The sequence below is a fragment of the Pangasianodon hypophthalmus genome, chromosome 10 (genome assembly GCF_027358585.1).
Source record: "Pangasianodon hypophthalmus isolate fPanHyp1 chromosome 10, fPanHyp1.pri, whole genome shotgun sequence".
Classification (NCBI taxonomy): domain Eukaryota; kingdom Metazoa; phylum Chordata; class Actinopteri; order Siluriformes; family Pangasiidae; genus Pangasianodon; species Pangasianodon hypophthalmus.
Genome location: NC_069719.1, coordinates 4364586 through 4381095, shown reverse-complemented (window position 1 = coordinate 4381095; position 16510 = coordinate 4364586). Strand labels below are relative to the sequence as shown.

The 16510-nt window shown below is 37.1% G+C and overlaps 1 protein-coding gene across 1 annotated transcript; it reads left to right on the top strand.

Annotated features, from left to right (window-relative positions):
- The first annotated feature begins 4375 nt into the window (after positions 1–4375).
- LOC113545061 (up-regulator of cell proliferation-like) lies at positions 4376–13440 on the top strand. The gene is made up of 4 exons (XM_053237680.1): positions 4376–4424; positions 5557–5642; positions 5877–5933; positions 8494–13440. Exons 2-4 carry the CDS (start codon positions 5615–5617, stop codon positions 13149–13151), a joined length of 4743 nt encoding a protein of 1580 aa, XP_053093655.1. The 5' UTR covers positions 4376–4424; positions 5557–5614; the 3' UTR covers positions 13152–13440.
- Positions 13441–16510: the final 3070 nt, after the last annotated feature.

Sequence of the window (16510 nt, the reverse complement as noted above, 5' to 3'; positions counted from 1 at the left end):
ACCAGATTCGAAAGATAACCTACCCTCTTTTGGGTGGTACCAGATAGTGGGGTTATAAATCATTACATTCTACAACTGTATACTATAAAGGCATTGTGTTTGACAGGATGTTCAGTATGAGCATACTGTGAATAGGAGTCCTGAAATGCACACAGGGCAGTCCTTATGATTACAGCAGCAGTTCTTAGGTATAAATGTACATGATCTAAGTGAGATTATCCAGTGAAGCAAGGGTGAGACTTGGGCATGACCTCTTAAAAATTTATTTTTAAAGCAAATCTTGAGGATTGGAAACTAGAACATGTACACAATGCACAAAGCTAAAGGCAGTTAACAATTAAGATGGCCAGTTTAAGACCGTCAACAGGAGAGGTGCATTCAGGCAAAGATATGATAATGATCCACACATGGAGGGAGTGGTAGATATATTGTCCATACAAATGCACAGTTGTTTTTAGCTGAGAGGCACCGTGCCAAAAGCAACAGTCAAGACCAAAAAGAAAAACATCAAGCTTAACATTGTTCCAAAAAATGACAATCAAGAAGATATCAAAGATTGCAATAAACTAAAAGATATCAATGATATATACATTCAGCAAAGTATAAATTTTACTAATGGGGAACCTCAGTGCCAAGATTGGCACAGAAAATAAAGTATATAAAGGGGTAACATAATTACATGATCTCAGAGAGAGGAATGAGAGCTGAGAACAGTTTTTTGACTTGTGCACAACTGCAAACTGGTGATTGAAGGCAGCATATTTCTATAATCATATCATTCCATATATCCATATGAAGACCAACTGACAAACTCCATTGAAATAACACAGCAAAAACAGGACCGAACCTGTCCGTATATCATGAAAGTTTTAAATAGAATTAGCATGGAATGGTTGAAAGTGACCAGAGTTGAGCCATGGAGGTACTTTAATTTACATTCAGTTGCTGGGTTAGAGGTCTTATGGTAGTACTTCCTGTAGTCCCTCCAGGGAAAGCTATAGAGGTCAAGAGGCCAAATTAGGTATAATCTTTCTGATGGTAGTCTGGGGAAAGGTAGTGACCTCTTTTCCTGAGGTTGCAGGGGATCAATCTGGTAGCTCAGGTAGTACTAGTGTGCTGCAGAGGTATTGTTAAGTTTTAGGTGACATGTTGGTGCACCATCAAGTAGTGAACCAGATAATCTGTACAGCTCTCTGGGATCCTGGCAAGGGGGTTGTAGCCTCCATGGTAGCCTCCAAGCCAGGGGTAGGACCAATGTACAAATGGACCATGGAGGGAAGACCAGTGTGTGTGCTGGTTGAGTTGGGTAGTGGTTCATAGTGGATACATCCTGCCATCCTGCCACCAGCCTAGACTACAGTGACCCTACCTGTGGAGTGTATGCATCAGTTTAGTTCAAATGACCAGGCCCATACATCAGGCCTGTTGTGGTAGGGGTAAACGCATATTAATCCTGTTTTGACCTATCACTGCAGATTGTAGCTTAACCCCACAAACTACCACCATTTCCCATTCTTCAAGCATGTCTGGATAGATCTGGTGGGGCTACTGCTTACCTCAGACCAGAGGCAGGAATGTATATTAGTGGACTATACCATGCAATATTCTGAGGCTATTGTGCTATGGAAGGTGACATCCCAAAACTGAGATCTAATAACATGAGCTCATGTTCATGGTTATTTAGAAAATAAAGCACATACTCACATGTACATGCATAGAAATTTGAATAACTATTAAATATTGTCAAATATTAAAATCTATAATATACTCTTTACATCTTCTGTGTTTCTTCAGAACTATTAAACGTGTTTTACCAGAAATACATGTTTAAACAGAAATACCTGCAGATAGGTGAACAAAACATTAAAAGTTACGAAAAACATTATGAAGGCTGTCAGGTGACACCTCAGAGGTGCCAACTTTCAGTTTAAGTTTCCATTCCAGTAATTCCTTATCAGCATCTTTATGGAAACATTTTTCCACCCTTTATTTTCTAAAAGAACAAACCCATAAAGGACATGGGTGTAAATTTGTTTTGAAAAGTGTTGTGGACAAAAATGAGGGTGGGGCAGAGGAATGAGCAAAATAAGAAACACGTTCACAACAACAGCCCTGTTGCGTATATACCTACATACAGTATGCAGTAAGTTAAAATCACAAAACATTTCAAACAATAAATAAAGAGCTCCACTGTCCCACACCTCCATTACATTAATCTACATTAAACGTATTGTCACAATTCTTGATGGATTGTTCCAGCCAGTATTTTTTTTTTTTAATTGCAAACCAATATGCTCTTAAATGTATCTATTCAGTCTATTCATACTAGTACTACCACCTTTTGCTGAAATAAAAGATTTAAGTGTGTTATGGTAAGTTCGTACCAGCTTTGTTTGGGAGTGATTTTCGCCCATTCTTCCTGGCAGATTTGCTCTAGGTTCTTCAGTTTGGTTGGATGTTGTTAACTGCAATTTTCAAACAGTGCCACAGATTTTCAGTGTGATTCAGATCTGGATTTTGACTTAGCCACTGTAGAACAGTAACCTTTTTTGTTTTTAACCACTCCTGCTTTGGTGTTTTTTTTTTTTTTTTTTTTAGCAGATTAAAGCAGGTTCTTTTTGTAATATCCTCCTGTTTTGTGTTCCATCCATTCTCCCTTTAATTTTGAAGAAGCCCAGGTTCTGTGGATGAAAATTGTCCCCAGAGCAAGACGAAGGACTTGTGAAGGAAAACAGACAATGTACACTCAGACCCAGAAAGAACACTAGCCCACTAGCAGATTGGGCAGGATAATTGGGAGTAAAATCAAGAAAATCATGTGAGAAACATCAGCAACAATTGCTTCAAACATCAATAAGAATTACCAGAATGTACAAGGTACAACAAGAGCCCAAAATATTCAAAACAGCATCAATGAGCATGGTTACAGAGGGAAGAGTAATGCGGCAGAAACCATTCATCAGCCTCAGGAATAAACAAGGGTGAAATTAGCAAAATAAAAACATGCACAGAAAGACAGAAACCTTTGGAGAACCGTCTTATTTTCAGATGAATCCAAATTTAACTTGCATCTGATGGCAGAGTGTTTGTATGGAGAAAACCAGGAGAAAAATTCCAACCAAACTCCTCTAAAGGCACAGAAGTGGCTGGGGCTGGTTTTCCTACAGTGGTGTTGGTGAGCTTGTGTTCACTGATGGCGTCATAAACTCAGAAGTGTACAGAGGCATTTTCGATATAAACCTACAGAAATCAACAAAGAAATTATTCGAACAACAAGTGAATACTTCCCAGAACTCTGACCTAAACCCTATAGAGCATCTATGGGATGCAATGGAGAAGAAATTGCTGATTGTCAATGCTCCGTTGTGGTTGAACTGAAAGTTTTGTTGGTTGAAACTTGGAGGAAACTTCCACCACAATTGTTACAGAAACTGGTTGATTCCATGATCAGACTTTGTCAAGAAGTTCTGAGAAACAAAGAATGATAAATTAAATACTAAAACACAATAACTGTGATCTTTAATGAAGCCACTCTTGAGTGTCCAAATCATTTGTTTGGTCTAATTATGACCAGTATATTTATTATTTTAAAATTTTTACTTTTGGGAAATGTTTTGCTTGAAAAGTGTGTTTGGGATATGTATATATTTGTGCAAGGAAAATTCTTTGCATTACTTGAGAGAAATATTCTGTCCAATACTTTGTGCATGAAATTTAACAAAAAAATCTGTAGCCTCTCCAGGAATGATTCCTACTGTATGATGGTAGTCTATTGCATATACAAGTGCATTTCTAACATCCTGTATTTTGCTACATAAAACACTTATTTTATCCCATTACCTAGGCCATAGCATTCAAAGTGAACAATGCCTGTAAAGCTGCTTTGAGATGATGAGTATTGTGTAAAGCAATCTACAAATACTATCTACAAATACTATATAAGTAGATATCCTATCACAAATACTCTATAACTATATAAAACTATATAACTAGAAATCAACCATATTCTATTTTACCCCATATTCCTTTTTTTTTGTCACCCCACCCTCATGCAGCACTTTTTGAAACAAAGGTATGCCCATGTCTTTCACAAATACGTACATGAAGGTGGAGAAAACAACTTATTAGCAAAGTGCTTAGTATTTACTGGAACTTGAAGGAATTCAATGCTGTCTTAAATCATAATGATGCTTTATTGCATATTATCATATGTAACATGACCAAATGTCACCTCAGACTGTTTTTCACTTGCAGAACCTGCTCTGCACATTTGCACATAGTGAAGCAAAACTATCCTTTCTACACCCATCTCAGGGTGTAGAACAGTCTCCTGAGTACAAATACTGACCACAAGCAGCAGTAAGAACAGAAATAACACAGACATCAGCATGAGAACTCATCCTAACAGTCTGTAATTGACTGTGGTAAGCAATGAAAATACTTTCTGAACTTCAAATATTTTCTTCCTTTAGAAGCTACAAACCTTTTGCATTACTGTTCCATTTTCAAGATACCAGTGTTTTAAAAATAGAGAAATTGACTATATATGTGTTGGTGCAATGTTATTCACAGGACAGGTCATGAGATCTCTTATCTAGTACTGGATAAAAGAGTAGGAGTGACAGCGGTACTTCCAAAATACCTTTAATTTTTACACAATATGAGAGTCAGAAATGCAGTGGGATGTATATTTGTGTTATTGCACATATTTATAGTGGCAAAGAACTTGTGGAAAGTGCAAAAATAATGTTGGACAAGTTTCACAGGTGATGCTCTGCAAGATCAGAATAACATATTTTTTGTTTTTAATGTGAGATTTTATCATATAAATGCTAAAAACATTGTCAGAAATGAAAGAATTGTAGCTTAATAATGTTCATATGTGTAAATAGAAGAATTACTGTAAAAAATAGATTAATCAGACAAAAATAATGCTTGTCTTCCATTTTACAGTAGGTGTAGATCGCTATTATTTCAACTGTAGTTCACTCAATCTGTTAATTCTCATTTGAAAAGCAATATGGCCTAGATGTGCTCATCATTAAAACATATAAAATCTGCTCATCATGAAGACATGTATACAAGATGCTATCTGGGTGGAGTTTCGCTCATGGTCTTCAAAGAGGCTGAGTAAGCAGAAAGAAGTCACTTTAGTTTCAGTGCTAGGGGTCAGTGGAGGCTGACATAAGCAGATGGCTAATTCCGATTGGTAATTTTGTAGGCCTGCCATCACCTCTAGCATATACAATCCTGTTACAGTTACAGTGTATAGTCCTGTCCAACTCAAATCAGCCAGAAGAATTTGACAGAAAAGCAGAAAGAAACCCCAAAAACATTGTACTTTCTTTTGCAGTCAAAACTAAACCACAGAAGCTACAGCTAATAGTAAGAAGCTAATAAGATGACAGGGGCTTTAATGGTATTTATTAAATTGTTTTAGAGTGCCTCTCTCTGCTATTCTTACTTACAGACCATTTTTGCTCTGCATCCTCCATACCATGACTTTGCATATAGTTAATAATATTTACCACATCAAATCTTTTCTTTTCTCCTCAGGTATAACTGAAAATTTGTATCAGTGTCTTAAAAAATGACAAACTAATGCTGAAGAAACATGGCTTCTAACGCAGATGTCACTAAAAGTAAGAAATATATATTAGTATTTTTCACAACATGGTATATTCATTTAAATATTCATGCACATGTGTGTGTGTGATTGCATTTGCAGTTTCAACCTAGATTTTACTGCTAGCAATCTGCTAAATTAAATAAGTTGCTATGTGTTTATAATTAAATACAACTTTTTAATTTTACTTATTTATTTATTTATTTAATTTATTTTTTATTTATCTTTTTTTATTTTATTTTGTACATAGCAAAAGACTTTGGTTCAGGATCAGGATCATCACAGAAGGACTCAAGCCAGCTTAGAGGTGAGTTGAAGTTAATAACATTATGGCATAACAGAGGGAAATCAGAATTAATTGTAGTTTAAATTTGGTGAATGGGGGTAGATCATAGAGGTGGGATAGAGATGGTGCATATCTTATATCCACTATTACACAGTAAAAAAAAGTTATGTTGTTCTTTTAACTCAATTGAGTTACACATATTGGGTAGTTTAGTTGGGCTATTTGTTTCATTATTGGGTTCATTTGGTAACAACCCTACATGTTGGTTTAGATATTCTGGTCTCGAGATTGCATTTCAAATATTAACGGTCCAGCTTGTAATGGACAGAGCTTGCTGATTTGATATACAGCCTGCTGCTTTCCTCAAAAATAAAGTTAGCGATATATATCCAGTGTTATTGACTAATTTTGGGTTATTGATATCCACCTCTTTAACTCACCCCGGGCAGTTACATATTAATGGACATTATTTTTGTTAGCTTATTAGCTCCGTTACTGTTGCACATATACTGAAATAACCTTGCAGGTGTAATTGTGATTAAAATTTAAAATGTGTGTATTTTCGTGAATAACATCTTCTCTGTTAGTCTTTGTTAACTGCCGGTAAGACATGATGCAGTTTACAATAGAACACTCGGCAATGTTAGGCTAGCTACACTCTGTGGAGACTGCCTTGACTACTCCGCCATGTGTGCAAATTCAAGTTGCAGCAAAAATGAAGCATCTTTCTATGCCAATGATAATAATAATAATATAGCCAAATTTGGCGATGCATGGGGTCAAAGCACTCCTCACAAATAGCACCCCAACTGGCCAGTTATTGCCAAGATACACAGAACCATTTAGAGACCATATATGAAGATACTCATCAAATTTTGTGATGATAGCTCAATGCTAGTTGTTTAGTTTAGTGATGATTAAAAATCCAGTTACAGATTAGCAGATCAGTGCATCACACCAATGCATTTCGGCTCAACTGGACCGTTGGTTCTTGAGAAATGGCTGTTTGAATTTAACCCCAACCCCTATGAATATGAGGTCCCTCACTGAAACTACCATTCAAGTTCTATGATAGTTCAAGTTAATGGCTTAATGGGAACCTTGACAAATGCCTGCTAAAACTTGATTGGCCAGTGGCAGCCCTGCTTTTTCAGCAATTAGGGATCATGAAACATCCACTTACAGATTAGCACATAGATGCACCATACTAAATTTCAGCTTGATCAGCCTTATGGTTCTTGAGAAATTTGAACCTAAACTCCACCCCTATGTATGACCACACCCCAACCTTTGCAGAAGTCCTCAGACGTCTACATGTACTGAACATGTATTTCCAGTTTGGTTCATTTTATGATTATGCAAATCATAAATTTGAGTGGGTGTGGCTGAATGGTTCAAAAGGCAATTTTCTATAGTTTCAGAAACAAAATTTCTTTCTACATCTTATTTTTCAAGAGATTTCAAGAGATTTCAAGATTCAAGAGATGTTTTTTTTTTGGGCAAAAACTGAACCTGAAACAATTATTCACGTTTCATGATGATAGCTCAAATGTTATACCTGACAAATGCCTGCTGACATCTGATTGACGATGGTGGCCATGTTTTGTAATTAATTAGGTCATCATCAAAAATCCACTTACAGATTAGCACAGTGCACAATCCACTTACAAATTAACACATACAGATATGTAAAATAACATAAAAATCTAACTGGGCAGAGCTAAATGGTTCTTGGGCTTTTTTATTTGGGAGAACCCAAGAAATGCGAGGCAAAAAGAATTTTGTTTGGCTCATGGTTTATGGCATATGGAGCAAAACATAAACACTTGTACTCTAGCATCACCACTGGGCCAATCGGGCCTATCTCACTTGCCTGTCTGCACAATTCATTCTAAGGCAGAAAGAAAATAATAAAAATAATAATAACAAGAAGAAAAATCCTAACATTTACAACACGGTTCCAGCACTTTCAGTGCTTCAGTGACCAACCATAGATTCACAGAAGACATTGTAGGTACCATGCATCCACAAATAGGGTGCACAATTTTATTAAAGTACTTTACAGCAAACTAAAGTACATAAGATGGCTATACGTCGCCCCGTGAACCATCAAAAGGACCATCAGCCTTTGTTCGCTCTCTCTGGGTCCAACGGGCAAACGGGATGGACTGTAAAAGACAGAAGCTCTCTCTCTCTTAGGCTGATCACTACGCGCAATTTAGCTGAAAAGAGGAGGCCAATTCTCACCCATTAGGCAGCTCTCCTCTATCACACGGCAGCTACTGACCAGGGAGGGCAAGGATTATCACGTGCTTCCACCAAGGCATGCAAAGCCAGCCAACTGCATCTTTTCAAACTGCTGCTCATGCAACATCAGGGGGTGGCATGGGACACATATATCTTTGATAGAGATTAGTAAGCACTTCTGTAAGTCGCTGTGGATAAAGGCATCTGCCAAAAGCAATAAATATAAATGTTACCAAATGTTACAGAATATTATGTGTTTGATGTAGATTTGTGACATTTATAATTTATCACCACATATCATTAGTATTACAATAAAATTTGTTTTTATTTTCAGATGGCCTTCTTTCATTTTTGAAAACACTGGGACTTGAAAAGTACTACCCAAACAAGCTGACCCTGAGGTCTTTACTGGAAATCAACAGTGCCACTGTGTCTGATGAAGAGATTGACTCACTGGAAGCAATAACATGGGCCTTCCTAAGAAAGTTACTGATGGTTAATTCGAAATCAAGATCTTTACTATCTGCACTTTGTGAAAAGGATGGAGATGACTTGTTTAGTGAAGAAGACAATGATTGTAGCTTTAACCTTCTAGATCTTCACACTGCCCTCTTTTTCTGTGCAGACAGTTTTCTCCAACAAGAAATTGCACTGAAAATGTCAGTGTGTCAGTTTGCAGTGCCATTTGTGTTGCCTCAAGGTGTATATAATCAGTGCACTCTAATGTTATGGGCGCTTCGAGGTATCCTGAAAGAATGGCGTCCCCATTCAATGTCAGAATCTAAAGAGTTTGTTGAAGACAATGTTGTTCATGCAGAAATTCCCTTGATATCATTTGTGAGGTTAAGTAACAGCAGCTTGTCCAAATCACAGGTTTTGAACCAAGGGCTTAACAATTCAGAGCAGCACCATGACTTCTTTTCTCATCGAGAAATGATTGGAGGATCTGCTCCCAGGGTAATCGCTAATGGCATGGTTGAAATATGCTGGAATCTGCCATGTGGAAAAAATAGCATTGACGTCTTTCCTGAGGCAGTGGCTATTGCTAATTTAAGAGGAGATGTTTGCACATTTGAAACCCAATTCAGTTTCCTTACTCAGGTGTCAACAGCTGTCTTTGTGTTCCTGGACAGTGTTAATGAAAATGAGCAAAGGCTGTTCGCCTCTTTACAAGGAATTAAGTCCAAAATCTTTCTTGTGGTCAATGCTAAGAGAAATATGAACCAGAATGTGAAGTCATCTATTGAAACACTAATTGATACTCTGCAACTGGAAAGAGACCACATAATTAAGAAAAGCCAAAAAGTGAATTTGGCTACTTTTGCAAAGACAATCAATTCTGCCATTAAGACTGTTCTCTTACGTGAGTGTCACACATCATGTAACATCGAGTCCATGAAGAACATTGCTCAGCAATTAGGTCTTGGCATTGATGAAAGTGAAAACAAAGCCTCAATATCAGCAGAAGAAATGGCAGAGAAAGTCATGAAAACTATTGGAGTTCGTCAAATAACGGACTATAAAAAGACACAGTTGCCACTACAAGGTGAAAATTGGAAATCACTGGCTAAAATAGAAAAAGAGCAATGTAGATTAAAAAATTCAGGAGAAATGAGCTTGGAGGAGTATAAGGTTCAACTTCAAAAAGAAAAAGATGAAATTTGTAAAAAACAAAGCCAGTGCAAAATGACAAGAGCAATGGATGTCTTCATAAAAGCTATGTCAACCTTTGATAACACTGAGCGAGCCTTCTTTCTGAAATGGATGGGACTAAAGATGGACATGCAATCACGCAAACACATGTCAAATCTTCAACGCAAATACAGAGAGTGTGAACAAAAGAAAGACAGAGATGCCATAGCCCAATTAGACCAGGAGCTTCTTGATTGTTCTCTTGGCATAGAGCATTACATGAGAGAAATGGGACTAATCTATGAGGCTGCTTCATTTGGTTCAACCAAAATGTCTGACGAAATTCTCAATCTCCCTACTCTGGCTGCCAAAATGCTTCTGGCTGGGTTTCCTCTTGAACTACTTGATGGAGATGCATCAAATATCCCAGAGAAATGGGTGAGTGATGTTCTCATGGAGCTTCACAGGATGGTTGGGGAGAAGAGCCGTTTGCTGGTTCTGACGGTGTTAGGGGTTCAGAGTACTGGTAAATCAACACTGCTCAACACCATGTTTGGAGTTCAGTTTGCAGTGGGCAGTGGACGATGCACACGTGGAGCGTACATGATTTTCCTTCCTGTGGGTAAAGACTTGAAGGAAGAGTTACTTTGTGACTTTATCCTTCTGATTGATACAGAGGGTTTGAAATCACCAGCACTGGCACAACTGGAAGACAGTTATGAGCATGACAATGAATTGGCCACATTTGTGATTGGTCTTAGTGATGTAACCATCATCAATATAGCAATGGAGAATTCGACAGAGATGAAGGATGTCTTGCAGATAGCAGTTCATGCTTTTTTACGGATGACAGAACTTGGTAAAAAAACAGTTTGTCATTTTGTTCACCAAAATGTTGCTGGTGTATCAGCATATAACAAAAACCTGACCGAACGAAAACAGCTCTTTGACCAACTAAATGAGATGACAATGATTGCAGCTGAGATGGAAAAGAAGCCCAGTGTGAAGAAGTTCACTGATGTCTTGGATTATGATGTGGAAAAGAATAATTGGTATATACCAGGCCTATGGCATGGCACACCACCAATGGCACAAGTTAATGCAGGCTACAGTGTGGCTGTGTTTGATTTTAAGAAAACCCTCTTGGGTATCCTTAAAGCAAGAAAGGATGAAGAACCCTCTCAGATCCCAGAGTTTCTGCAATGGATGAGTAGCTTGTGGAGGGCAGTGAAGTTTGAGAACTTCATCTTTAGTTTCAGAAACAGTCTTGTGGCCCATGCGTATGACAACCTTTGCAAAGAGTTTTCAGACTGGGAGTGGTCTTTCAGAAGACATATTCAATCTTGGCTTACAACTGAAATAGTTCAGATGTCTAACAATGAAAAAAATGGTACAAATGAGGTTGTTGAGGCACTTATAGAGAAAGCATACAAAGAGATTACCTCTCAAAAAAAGATAATTGATGAAAAACTAAAAGACTACTACAAAAAGAAAGACCGCCATGTATACTTGGTGGAAAAGTACAAAGCTGATTTTGCTAATAACATTAGATTTCTGGAGAAAGAAATGAAGGATGAAGTGAGAAAAACATTAGATGCTGCTCTTGAGATGAGGAGTAACAAGAAGATAGTAGAAGACATTCACAGAAAGCAAACTGCAATGATTGAGTGCCAAGTCCTTCAACTCGTGAAAATTTACAAAGATCAGAAAGATGAAGTTTCTGATGAGGACCTCAGAGCTGATTTTGAGAGAATGTGGAAAAGAGAGGTGGCAAACATCACTGGTCTAAAAGAAAAGGATGTTCCTTCTGATGTTTTGAGGCAACTGCGAGCAAGTTTAGTCAATCGTAATGTCAACGAAACCTTTCACGATGTTCAAGATTTGACACAGTATGGCCGAGGGGAATTCCAGGTCAAAGAGAAACATGTAAAATTTGTAATGAAATTACAAAGTTTCTTCACACAGCGTAGCGCAAAGCAAGATTTAGAGATTACTGCAAATGCTGTAATTAAGTACTGCGATAAAATCATTCAGCAGCATGCACAAGAAAAATGTGATTACCAAAACACCTTCACAAAAGATGTGCTAGAGGAAATTGATGAACAGCTCCAACATTCAGGTTCAAAAATAAATACAAAATTTGAACTTGACCTTAAATTGCACATTTGTGGCATTGCCTCTAGGAAATTCCTTATGATGCACAGGAAATTCCTCACTGAGCAAGATCCCTTTAAACACTTGCAGAAATTTAAGAGTCAGTATCTCTCTGATTTCATTGATTTGTACAGAGAGAGGGACCAGTGTCAAAGGAAAGCACGAGACTTCACTCAGCTCTGTCTCAAGCCAGCAGTGACTGAGTACATTAACCAGTCCCTTGGACCTGACATTGTTGATGCAGTTCTGCTAAACAACCCAACTGAGTATAGCTCTCGAGTGCTGTTTCAATACACAATTCAAAAGGAGCTACTGGAAAAATCAAACTTTGATGATTTTAAAAATTACATTCTGCAATATGACACTTTTATGAAAGATTGGATATACAATCATGTAGTTAAATGCCTGTCCAAGGACATATCTCTGCAAAATTTAAAAATGAAGAAGTTGGACATCATAATGAAGAGGATCATGAAAGAAATGGAAGCTTCTAAGCTTGATGACAATGGGTCTCCTTTGCCCAATAATGCAGGAGGTACAACAAGGTTGATCCAGAACTTTTGCAAATCTATGAGCCGTGTCATCTCAATATCCATGAACACAGTGGAAGGGGTCCTCTTTCAGAATACAAGCTGTTGTGCTCCCTTCACCAAAAGTCTCTATGAATGTATAGATGACATGAAACGACAGCTAACAGAGGAAATCTCCAGGTCAACTGATATCAAAGAGACACTCAACAATGTGTCTGTGAAGCCCCAAAACGAGCTCTTTAAGAGGGTGTTAGGATGTGGGAAGAAATGTCCCTTTTGCAAAACACCATGTGAGGCAGGAGGAAAGAATCATCAACAACACCACGTAGCTGTGCACAGACCAAAAGGACTTTGCGGTTTCCTAAATGCAAAGACTAATACTCTCTGTGAAGAGATCTGTACATCTAGTGTACATGGGAATGGAACGTTTCAAAGTCAAGAAACAAATTTCGAACCTCATCTCTGCAAAGACTACAAGAAGTACTACCCAGACTGGCATATTGCACCTGACATGTCTATGAAGGCCTCAGATTACTGGAAGTATGTGCTTGTGACATTCAATAAGCAATTTGCTGAAAGTTATAAAGCAGAATCAGCTGTGTATCCAGATGAATGGAAGAAAATCACTAAAGAGCAGGCGCTTATTAGTCTGAAGAATAACTTCAATATTAAATGAGAAAAAACTTCCAAAATGTCACTGTAAATCTTTTGGCATTTCTGAAGAAAATCCGCCTAAACAACTTAGCGATGAAAAAAATCAATTCGTAATCACTCATGTTATTGCTCAGGTGATATCTTGAGCGCCAGTTATGTCTGTCTTTTTCTTTTTCTTATGTCTCTCTTTTTTTTTATAATGAAAAAAGGCTCATCCTTACTTACTATCATCTAAATATGTAATCAGTCTAAATAAAAGTGATTCTCAGGTAGTTAAATGGTTTCTAATAAACATTATACATGTATGTCTACAGTGATTAAAAAAAAAAAGGAAAAGTGAATTTAGAATTTTTTTGATGGTTTGATTATTTCTGTATTTGCAGTGTTCATTCAAATGTTACAATTGTGTTGTTACATTTGTTACAATTTTGTTAAAAGATCACAGTTATGTTTATTAATTACTTTCTGAAATTCAAATGAATGCATTATTCAGAATATACTGTATGATCATACAGTATGGGTATATTCATGAATTAACTGCATAAACAAATGCATAAATTTATCTGTAAAGCAAAATTGGTTGTGAGGGAAAGTGTTATTACATTTTTGTTATTAAAATAAACGAATAAAAACATAATAAATGAATAATCGCTTATATTCATTAAATTTGATTCAGTTCAACTTTATTGTCATCATACATATACTGTACATGGGTATACAGTATAATGAAATGTAGTTTAGCTAGCTTCAGGTCTAAACATATAACATATACTGTATTAGCACTGACCCACAAGACAAAGGATATTAGATACATAGCAGCATTAGAAAGTACACAGTACATAGTAAAACAAAAGATTTCATTAGATTTCTACAGGTTCTCCATACATAATACTGTACATTATAAATGTTATATGCCAAGCATAATGCCTTATAATGAATAGCATAAGCATAAATGCTTAGAAGATTTTTTTGTGGACCAGACTATGAAGCAGGAGTGTTAGGAGACCTAAAAACGTTACATAATATGTTCATAACTATAGTTTGGTTGGCATGCCTCCTCTTAATATTCACCTCAGCTTTTTCATCTGTATAATAACTGTTAATAAATATATTCCCTATGTTCCTTTAACAGCATAGCCTGTGCTTTTTTTTTTCCTAACATAATACATTTGTTTGGTTATAAGAACTGTCCCACCTCCTAAAAACATGCCAGTAGCTTGGCTTTGCTAAATCACCCCTTGGCATGTATTGTGTGTGAATGAGTGCGTGAATGTGTATTTGTGGTGTCCTGATTGGTGTCCCATCCAGGGTGCATTACTGCCTACTGTTCCTGGGATTGGCTCCAGATCCACCTCAACCTTAACCAGGACTACCAGACAGAACTGGTTCCAGCTGGGAACCCATGAGATGACATATGAAATTCAGAATGGGGGCAGTGATGTTACCCAACTGCGCAAAACACACATAACCCCACGGCCTACACACTGCAGCCTACTGCTTAAGAGTTGCATCATTTTATAGGTTAGGCTAGGCTAGGTTACATCTGTAACACAACCTTTAACACAAAAAATATAAGCAACTAACCAAATACAACCAGCTATTAATAGCCTATTAAAATGTAAAAAAAAAAAAAAAAATTTCATCTTGCCTTCACTCAGTAGAGTTGGAAGTAGCTTGTTCCACTCTGCACAAAATTTTCTGGTTAAGTTCCTCTCGAAGGCCAGCTGGATAAAATGGGCTTTTTGTCAGTGCAGAAACATATTTCCTCTGTGCTCAGATAATAGGTTCTTCAACATGGAGGAAGAGTTCTTGCATATAGTGGTTGAGGCCCCAAATATCACTGTGTGTTTAAACACAGTCAGCACCACTGGCATGGCATCAAAAAAGCTGGGGTAGGTTGAAAGAAGTTTACCCAAAACCATTTTGGTGTTTCTTGAGGAATTGCTTAAGGCCAACCTGAGCTTGCTTGTCATTGGCAAGGGCCTCATGCACAGTTGCCTGCAAGTTCTTGCTGCAGGCAGGCTAAGTAATGACCGAGACTTACTAAAGCTTTTCTGTGTCCGGAGAGGCTGGTTGGGGCTAAGGAACAGAGCTAGGTGTTGTTTGTATGTCCATGCTGACATTGTAGCAAGCTAGCTAGCTAATGTCCTCCACTTGTTCTCTCATTCTGACTAGGGGCATGCTCAATCAGACAACCTATCAACAAAGAGTGTGGTTTTGTCTACTCTTGTCTAAAATATGGCTAGTTTTTTGTATATTACAACAAGAAAATTATTTAAGAAATATTTTCATTCAGAAAAAAAAAAAACATTCAGACCCCCCCCAACTTTCAGATACTTCCATTTTAAATCCAAATACAAAAACATATATGAATATAATATATATTTTGAGCACTAAATAGAATCAAAGGCAGTGGATATAAAAATTCTACACACCCCTGTTGAAATGGCAGATTTTTCTGTTGTAAATAAAATAAAACCAACATAAATCATGTTGTATCATTTTCACATTTAATGTGATATAGCAGGCAAAAAAATTCAAGTGAGAATCAACTAGAAATGTTTTAGGGGAAAAAAGAAAAAGAAAAAACTCATAATAACCTGGTTGCACAAATGTGCACACTACAGGTGTAATGATACACTCCGGTCATTATTTGATTCGATTCACAATACTGGCTTCACGATTTCACTTTTCAGAATATTGTGAACAAAATTTGAATGAAGAAAAATTATGACTGAAAAGACTAAAGACCTTTTTTTTATTTCTGAAACATAAACAATGCAAAACAATGTGCATTTTTGTCTGGATCAAACTAAATAAATAAAAAATGGTTGCAGAGGTAATATTGTACTACTGGTTCACCATATCTTAAAAATAAATAAATAAATTTATAAATTCTCCCAAATATTTTGATTGAATAAACAAATTGTCTGACCTGAGAACTTGATTGACTGAAACATAATGAGCTTACGCAGCAGAAATAAAGCTCCAAAGTTGGCTAAAATGTCTGGTTTCTGCAGCCTTTGGTGTTGTTTGGAAGCTACTGTAGAGCTCATTTTAACTTGGTTGTGTAACCTTATAATGCATAATGCATGTTGGTCATTGCAATCTAGAGCTATCAGGCTACTGGACTTCACAAGTACAGATCTCGCAGGCTCTTCAAGAAAGAACATGAATATGTGACCAGCATGCTCTCTATGGATGCTCTCAGATTGGGACCTCTGGTGTTCAAACAGTGCAACTGCATTACATGCATAATTAACAGAATGCTGGTTTTCACAATATGACTCTCACATTTCCATGATGCATCATGTCACGATGTATTATTATACCCCTAGTGTACACCCTTTAACTAATACTTTGCTGAAGCATCTTTTGCTT